At 40.1% G+C, this 9,499-nt stretch overlaps 1 protein-coding gene across 3 annotated transcripts in view; it reads left to right on the forward strand.

Moving 5' to 3' along the window:
* UBE2H (ubiquitin conjugating enzyme E2 H) overlaps positions 1-5,765 on the forward strand; it is a 71,969-nt gene extending 66,204 nt beyond the window's left edge. For 2 of the 3 annotated variants that reach the window (XM_037889412.2, XM_037889413.2), the window contains exon 7: positions 1,553-5,765. In XM_037889412.2, coding sequence (XP_037745340.1) covers positions 1,553-1,677 — 125 coding nt within the window. In that variant the 3' untranslated portion in view covers positions 1,678-5,765. The remainder of the gene's footprint in view (positions 1-1,552) is intronic. The other variant, XR_005223828.2, reaches the window with a different exon arrangement.
* The last annotated feature ends 3,734 nt before the right edge of the window (positions 5,766-9,499 follow it).

Below are 9,499 nucleotides of genomic sequence, written 5' to 3' on the forward strand. Positions count from 1 at the left end.
GTGATTGTGACCCTCATATCTGGACATAGTCTCAATAATCCAGCTCCTAAACTGGATTACTACTGTACATTCTGCATGGGGCTACACTAGAAAATTGCACAGGCCACAGTTTGCACAAAATGCATTTGCCTTCAAGAATCCTATTAAACCAGTTTTGTGACCTGTGCTGGCTCCATAATTGCTTTTGGTTGTAATGCTAGCTGTTCATCTAGATAACTAGAGCCCTGCATGGTTTGGGTCTTGGCTTTGAAACCTCATCTCTTTCTAGGAACCACTGTAGTAGCTGACATTGGCTGGGGTGCTTGTGTTTAGAGCTCCTAGAATTAAATGTCTGGGAACTGATGGCTGGGAATTCCTGGGGAGAGCCCTCTGGAATTTTTTCTTTGCTCCTATCACTGCCCTTGTCTGATACTAAAGCATAGTGCAAGGCTTGTCTCTTGCGGGATAGAGAAGTGGGTTTGTTGTGGTTTTATTTTTGGGAACACAAATATTTGTGTTAAAAGCAGTAAATCTTTATTCCTTTATTCTAGCCTTTTCTCCAACCTTCATCTTCTCTCATCTCTTTCCTTCTCTGGAAGTTATGCCAGTATCCTAGGTCTCTAATTCCGTAAAGCAGTGTTCTCAGACTTTTCCATAATGTGGGTTGTATCTTGACAGGGTCTCCAATTCTCCTTTCCCCTTGGTATTGTGCGCACTGTATTGCCTCCCATTCACAATGGCATTGCCATGCTGGGGTACTAACAGCAATTGCTGATACATAAAATGAAAACGAAGTATTCAAGATACTGTATTATAGGTCGCAGAGAGTCCTGTGGCACCTTATAAACTAACAGACATATTGGGGCATATGCTTTTGTGGGAGAATACCCACTTGTATTATAGGTCAGCAGGACAGACCAGTACAGTAGCTCTCAGCCTTCCTGCCTGATGACCAAGGATAGCCCTTGTAGAATGTCCCAGATTTTATTTCCTTTCCAGGAGACCTGGGATCACTTCTGCTATGACTGTGAATTTTCACAGCCTAACCCGTTGTGCCCCTAACAGCATTGTGGGCCTGCTCTTATCTTGGGTTTCATGACAGTGTGGGTTGTTGGGGTTTTTTGGCTGACCTCTAGGTTGGATTTTCTCCTTTGATCACCTTAATATGGGATGAATTTCCATTTTTATAGCAATTGGGTTATGAACATGAGACTTTTAAACTGGTGTATGTGCAGAAGTAGAAAGGGCACTGGCTGTTTCTAACTCCAAGTCTAGTATTCAGTGTCCTAACAGTGTGTGTTATCAACATGTATGCCTCAGGACTTCCTGCATTATCCTCCCTTTGATGCCTCTAATACTGGCTGTTGTCAGATGAGATTGACCTTTGGTCTAAACCAATATGGCAATCCCTATGTTAATTTATATAATCATTGTTTTATTGTCCATATATGGCACTATCCCACAGGCTGTTATTAATTTCCTATTCAGCCATGTTCAGTACAAACCCATTTTTATAAATGGCTATGGGCATCGAACATATGCTGATTATACCCTTTTCTCTCCTCACATACAGAATACATTCAGAAATATGCAACAGAAGAAGCACTAAAAGAACAGGAAGAAGGTACCGGGGACAGCTCATCAGAGAGCTCCATGTCTGACTTCTCGGAAGATGAGGCCCAGGATATGGAATTGTAGTAGAAGAAGCAACCTGCTTTTCAGAGAGACTATTATTTCCTAACCATGAGAAGCAGACTATAATATTCATATTTAAACAAAGCAATTTTTTTTATTACTAAACAAGGTTTTTATGAATAATAGCATTGATATATATATCACCCTTTAGATCTTGATTTCTTGGTCATTTCTCAAACCCAAGGTATATAGCATATTCCCACATTCCATTTTGGTAGCAATATGCAGCCCGAATGCATGCATTCATAATTCCATTTGGCCAAGTCAACTTGTGTGCTACTGAACTGTCAGCTCAAACAGCTGCTCTGATAGGTAGGGACTTAAAGATTTCCTTTTTATCAGTGGTTCCACAGCTACCACCTTGGATGATAAGATGAAACAGCGCTTTCTCAAAGTAAAAAGTCTAGGGGATAATGTGAGAACATTTTTAGATCAGACAGTGAAATAAAAAGTTCTCCTTCAGGTCAAACTCGCTATCCTAGTTTATGTGGAGTTGCATTTAAAAAGTGCACGGAGTTATTCAGAGCATCGAAGCTTAAAAAAAAATGACTTGGATTTTAAGTACACTTTTATATTGGACTTCTGCCCACCCTCTGAACTATAGGGACCTACAACCACTCATCTGTTTGCTTTTGGGACTTTGGAAAGCCTTCATCTGGACTTTACTCATTTTCTTGGTCTGGATTATGAGCTGTTCCCTTTTTTCGGGGGAAAAAACACAATGCTATATGAACAGTGCTTTAATTTACCTGGAGCACGTACAAAGGCAAACTCTTTGTCATAGTTTTGAAACTGCTACCCTGTAATAGCTTCAAGCTTTCTTTCTTGCTTGAAGTATGATCAAACACCTTGCAAACTCTCTCTCCATCTCCTAAGAGGGTTTTCTGACCAGATGGACTAGCCTTGCTGAGAGCTTCAGACCCATGAAGATTGGCCCATTGGCCATAGTCCATGAATCCGTTGGCACGTTCTTTCTCCCATTTTTGTTTTTCTGTTTTCCCTTCTGCAGCAGCTTGGTAGCCATCTGCGTATGTGTACAACAGACCAAACTAAAGTTTAACAAAGAAAAATGCTCTAGGAATCTTTGAGATTAATAAAAATAAAAACCATAAATTGGGAAAACAAGCGAATAATATTTTCAAGAGTTCTTCTGAATGAAAAATTTGATTTCTTCTGGTGTATTTCAACATACTAAGTTTTTTTTATTTTGTATTTAATGGTAAGAGAACCTAATACAGTAAACGCCTACCTGGGTTGCCAGTGATACTTGAATTTGGATAATTGTGCATTTGAAATCCTAACTAAGATGGATTTTAAATCTGAATGTTACTTGCTGTATTCTTAGGGTTTTCTGAAGGGTTTGGATAGACAGATACTTTAATATTTTTTTGGTGGAACTTGCAGGACAGTATGTGGAATTCAACCCACTCTTGAACAGAGAATTTTGAATGACAGACTGGATTGAGTAAACACTTTTTTTCATTGTCCCACAAATGTTTTTCTTTTAGGAATGCCACCTGGGTTTGAGTTGATGGGGTTGAAAGATACAGTCCTTTTTTAATCCATAAAGCACAATCAGTTTCCTTTTTTTAAACTATAAAGTACAATTTTGCTTTAGCATGATTATTTTCCTTAATAAAAATAACATACAAAGGGTTTACTTATTTTATGTTAATTACGGGCATGAAGCAAAAGGTTTTTCTCTAAAAGCAGTAATGTAGGACTGTGGTTAGTTACTGTGCTGAAGTTCTCTATCTAGCATTTGTGGCTTGTTGGAAGGGTAGTATTAACTATTTAACATGTAATGGTGTACTTTAACTCTTATCTAGCACGCTGTTTTCTCATTACTTTGGGGAGGGGGGGCAGAACTGTGTTGGCACTGTAACTTGCTTACCTGCTGAACTAGGAGTTTGGTTGTGCTATAACCTTTAACTGTAGGTGCTAATTAGGGGTAGTCTAAGTGCTGGGTGGTGATATCAGTTTAAAAACAACAAAACAATAAAAATTTGTATTTTTTCAATATTGTATAAAAAATAGTGTTCTAATTACCTCTAATTTTTTTTCCAGGTAACTGTATTACTCTTCCCCCAGTCTATTCAATGACCAGGTTTAACACAGGGAACACTTTCATGCATCTCTCTCATTTGAAGAAGCCAGTTTTCTAATAAAAAGGTTTCCTGTCATAAGCTTCCAAAAGAATTCCAATTAGAGCTGCAAGTCTAAGGTAGACTCCTGGAAAAGTAAGCACACGTTTTTCCGCAGTGATTTCTAGGTGTGAAGATGCAGCTTGGCTTCTATTAGTTGTCCATGTTGCTCTGATTCCTCTGCACGTTACTTTGTGCATACAGGCAGCCGAAGCAAGGTATTTGTGGGTCTAGATCTGGAACTTCTCCAGCAAGATGTTTCCTTGGATATTAATGACGCTTTACACATGAAATCTATAGCCTTGCCTGCAGCATGTTGAAAAGATCATCTTCTTGGTATATTTCATGTTTGATCATTCTCCCCTGTAGCAGCAGGAGCAGGAAAGGAAGCCTACAGTAAATTGTCAAAATACCTGCAGTTCAAAGGAATATGGCCTAGTGTAAAACTCTTGTAGGGAATAACTTCAAATGGATTTCCCTTCTTTCTAGACTGGAACAGCTGCTTATTGCCTCATTCTACCCCTTCTCCCATCTTTCACCTCCCTCCCCATCTCAAACAAGAACAGTCTGTAAATAAACTACATACCCCTAGTCTGGAAGAGAAAAGTGGAATCGTTTTGAAGCAGGATGCCCAGTGTTGGGTTTTTTTTCAGTTCCAGTTTCTTTTGAAATGCTAATGTTCTTTTTCTGAAAGAACCACTGCCATTCTCTTCCCTGTTCAGATGACTGAATCTCAAAGCATCAGCCAGGTGGAAATTAACAAGCCTACTCCAACATGACTACGTTTGATCCACTGTATGTAGATTCGTGCTCTCAATGAATTCCTGAATATGAAAGCTTGTTAGTAACCTATTATGGTTGTTATGGAAGTAGGCTCTTCGGCTTCACGTCTGATAGCTTGTTACCTTATTCTTGAGCTTTGTGTGACTTACACAAATTGAGAAATATCAAAGCTGCCCCAGATCTGCAGAAGCGTCTCAAGAAGCTACATACATTGCCAACTAGGTTAATCTTGAATTTCATCAGACGTGTTTTCGACTCTCCTTGAGGTTTCCAAGTGTATTTTCTTGGTTCATTTGACTTTCCATCATGACAATTTTAGACTTAAAAAATAATTAAGGAGGGGAGTCCTAGTGATAGCTGATCTTAAGGGAGTGGCATCTTGATGTGAACTGAGTGGAATAATGCTTTGTAAATTAACTGGTAATGTGTAAACCCTCGGTCTGAGAGGAAAAAATGGAAGTTAAATGCTGTTTCTGTTACCTCTGAAGTTCAAATTGGCCAACTAGGTTTATGGGAATACTAACTACATAGTCACTTCTGTAATCTCCCATATCCGCGTTTGATCGCCCCCCCCACCCCACACACACACACACATTATCTGCCTTCAGTGCACACAAACCAGGGAGAGGGAGTCCCTTTCCCCCCGTAAGGGATGAAGAATGCTGTCACCTGTGCTGCAGCTGGGTTGCCCTGGCTTTGTTTCCTCCTAGCAAGACTAGTCACAGGGCACTCTGTAAGTGGCAGCTCTCAGGTATGCAAGGACCCCCCGGACCTTTAATGTCAGATCTATATCACACCATGCAGGGAGCATTGAGGAGAGTGCAGGGCTGTTGGTTTGTTTTTCTTTTGCTTCTTTCTGCTCATCTGAATTCTGCCGGCACTTTAGCAGGAGCGTGTGCAGCATGAGAAATGGCCATTATTTTACTGACTGTATTTGATACCTGTTGTGTGATACTTGAAGAGATAAAGGGTGTTTTCCCTTCATTTGAGTCTAAGCTTTTTTCTTTTATTTTCTTTTTTCCCTTTTTTCTTGCATTGTGATGATGTAGTGGGCATGCCTGTCACCATGACAAATGCCTCTTCTCTAAGAATATAACCTCTCAAATAGTTGTGTATAATTAAAGAACTGTAAACTTTTTTAAATAAAAGATGTATATACCTTGACACTTGACTGGTACTTGATCAGTAAGGTCTCACTCTCATAGGCAGCATCTCCAGTGCCTCCCGTCTGATAAACCTCCAGCCCTTGAGGTTCAACAGCAGCTGTTAACCAGACTGCCCATTATTTTGCCGTCAAAACCAGTCCAGGTTTTTTTCTGTAGGAGATGCTTTGGTGGAAATGTATCCCATTGCATATGCAGAGTGACTGCAGTGTTTGGTGTAACTAAGTTATTATAAGTCAGTTTGTTGAACATAGCTGTACTATACCAGGTGCAGTAAAAGAACCGAATTAGAGTAGTATAAATTGGTTTCTTTGGTTGTAGGCCCATTCGCAGATATGGTTTGTGAAACTTGCCTCTGGCCAACACTAAATGGCACTATTTGCCACATTTTCCACAAAGTGCTATGGCAGGTTTTAGTAAAGCGTGTTTCAACCAAAACTGCTGTAAATTCAAATTATGCCCTAAATGTGTTGGTAATGTGAGCAAGCAAATGAGCAGGCTTCTTCATTTTATTGGAATGGATGTTAAGTGAGCTCTGCTAGGAAAATACCTAGTGCATTATATTTACATAAATCATGCCAAGTACTTTATAAAATGTGAATTGCAGCGAATAAGGGGGTGGTTCCAAGTTGTTTGCAATTTAAATTGGCCAAGGACCATGTGGAGACAACGGTGCCAAAGTTGGAAGGCTGAGACCTCAACAGTGGGATCATCTATGCAGAAGGGTTTGGGGAAAGTGGATTTGAAGGGTGGGTATAAAAGTATTGTACACACTGTGTCAGTCATTCTTATTGTACTCCTAAAGGACATAACCAATGCTCTTTCAATAAGTTCCTCTAAATGTAAGAAGCAATTAAGAGATCTGTACATTTTTCTTGAAAACTGAATCTGAAATGTATTAAACATCAAAGGAAATGGTCTGAATTCAGAAGCTAGCACAGCCATTCAGTAACAAGTACTGAGTAACAAGTAAGGGATTACAATTGCTTGGTCAGCAGGTGAAACAGTTTTTAGCTTCAAAATGCATACTTGTCCTTGGAGTTTGTTTTTATGAAGCCAGTGCCCTATTAAACATGCCTCACAGTAGTTATGCTGGATGTGCCAATGTAATCTGGACTTTGTACAGGGAAGGAGAGCCCTATGTCAAATGTGTATTAAACATTTCCACCTGGCTTGGGCTCATGCCTGTTCATCGCAATCTGTTAATGGACCCCCTTCATCTCGTCTATTACCCTTTGTTGTGTCGTGTCTGAACTAGACTGTAAGCTCGTTGGGGCAGGGACTTATATCTAGTGCATATGGCACTGTACAATGCTCTAGACACAATATTTGCAAAGATTTCTCGATAGCCTTTCCCTGTGGATCTGCTTCTTCTGGTTTCATTAGCTAAATTTGCTCATCTTGATTTACATCTACCAGGGGACTTGCTTATTCTAAAAAAGCCAATGGAACTGCTTTTAGCTCTCCAGAGGAATATGCCTGTGGTTGAATTCTGAAGAAAATCATTTACATTTTCCAATAGTTGTGGTTGTCTTCATTTTTCTAGTGTTTTGATATGGTATGTGTGTGCTGGGTTTATTCCACTTACAGGTCTACCTGAATTCCCCCCACTTTTTTAAAAGGGAAAAGCTATTTCTGCCCTATTCTAAGCAGCCATCACAGTTGAAATGCATGGTTTAGTAGCTGCCTTGTTGCACTCCATATTTGTATTGTTGTTGGGCCAAGTTGTCCGACCAAGAGCAGGGCCCCATTGTACTAGGGGTTATACAGACATACTAGGACAGTCCCTCCACTAAAGAGCTTAGTCAAAACAAGATGCATCAAGAGTCTGTAATGGGAGAGGAAGGGCCAATGTTAATGTGATAGGCACATGTGGTCTCACAAACCACCAATGGCTGAGTCCATTTCTTAAACTGCGGTGCACCTCTCAGGATTACACTATAGATATATGTACCAAGAGAAAATTAAAATCCGTATCTTGTCTACAATGCAGTGCACTCTTCTATTATCCTGTTCAGTCCTTTTCTCCCCCCTACCACCATATATTTCTTGCATGATCTGATAACACAAATGTGATGACAAATATTTACTAAAAATAATTTGAAAGTTAATTCATTGCAGTTTCTTCAGCTGGTAAATGGGTAAGAGACACAAGATGTAGCTTGAAAATGAGAAGAAAAAAGTAACTGCTTTTATGACATACTTTTTAAAGGCTTTTGTTTGTATTTCTGAAATCACGGGACACAATACAGTATAAAGAGATAAAACGTTGATGGCTATTTTATTTATCGTCCTAGCTGCAGTGTAATTGTTATGGTGAACAAGCACTTTTATTCATGAATTAAGTTTTCCCTTTTCCAAACCTCTCGGGTCTGGCTTGTTTTAGAGGGAAGATGCTTATTTTACAGCAAGGCAAGCTATCACAGATAATACTTTGGATGTCTATCACAGCTGCTGCAACAATTAGTGTCTTGGGCCTATAGTTCTCATTGAGTTGGTCATTTCATTGTAATTTAATTCTCTGGTTGATCATAAAGGTGTCGAATTTTTTTGACATTAAATTTGCTTGTTCATGACCCAAAAGTGGAGTTTTTGGTAATGTCTGTAGAAAAACAACTGAGCTCTCATTCTGAGCTGGAACTAAACTGGTTTCTGATTGAGACCTCTGGACACTACTGCAATGTGAGGGTTTGAGTGGAGCAGGGTGAGATTAGTAACCACTTCCAAGTCCTGAATTCACATTTCCATCACGTGACTTGTGGAATTCCTGAATCGAAACGAATTAAATTGCATTGAGTGTACCATTGCTTGGATGATGCCAAAGGAAGGTAGAGCTCATTGTAAACTCATTATAACTGATCAAATAGAGTGCCACCTATGGGTGAAGTAGCTAGGCCAGTGAGTTTATAGACATAAAATGATTTCCTGGAGAAGTTAGGAATGGTGTCAGGGAGACAAAATGAGAATCAAATTTGCCATGCAGTTCTCCTCCTGCCTCTCCAATGTGGGAGGGGAAGTGTGTTGCATTGCGAAAACCATCCATCATTACATTTAGATGCAGAAGCAGGAAGCAGCAAGAAGATCTACATATATCTGAAGGGGATGTAGCTGGAATTACTGCACTTCATTCTGGGAATCTCAGTTGCAGGAAGTGCCAGATAACTTTTTTTTTAAGTGTAAGAAACCCAACAAATTTTATGGGGCTGGAGTGATTAGTTTTTGTAATGAAAGATATACATAGAGCTCAGATTTCAGATCCCGGGTAGTGTGAAATCTGCCTGGAGTGGGGATGCACCTCCAATCTTCACTCTGTCCTGGCAGTGCAGGCCTGCAATACCTCTGCTGACAAGAATCCTGTGGACTCCAAACTAGGATTATAAAGCCACCATCCTCACCCATATGCCCTGGGGTTGCAGTGGTACTCCCTCTGTAAATGCACCCTGGGTTCATTGATTATAAGCATCTATAATTACTGGGTGAGTGAACACCAGTGATTGAGAGGCATGTGGGATGATGCAATGGGTTACAACTAGGAATAAAGGAAATATGGTCTGAATATCAGGAAGCGTTTCCTAGCGATGAGACCTGTTGGCCTCCAATGGCTCACGTCTTTTACTGAAGACTGGATAATGCACGTACTGTGGTGGACGCTCCTACGCTGGCCAGGCGGATGGATTACTTCAACTACTAGATGCTTGCTATCCCTGAATTGTATGAATGGTGGTTTGCTTGCCC

This window comes from Chelonia mydas, chromosome 1 (assembly GCF_015237465.2).
Source record: "Chelonia mydas isolate rCheMyd1 chromosome 1, rCheMyd1.pri.v2, whole genome shotgun sequence".
Classification (NCBI taxonomy): domain Eukaryota; kingdom Metazoa; phylum Chordata; order Testudines; family Cheloniidae; genus Chelonia; species Chelonia mydas.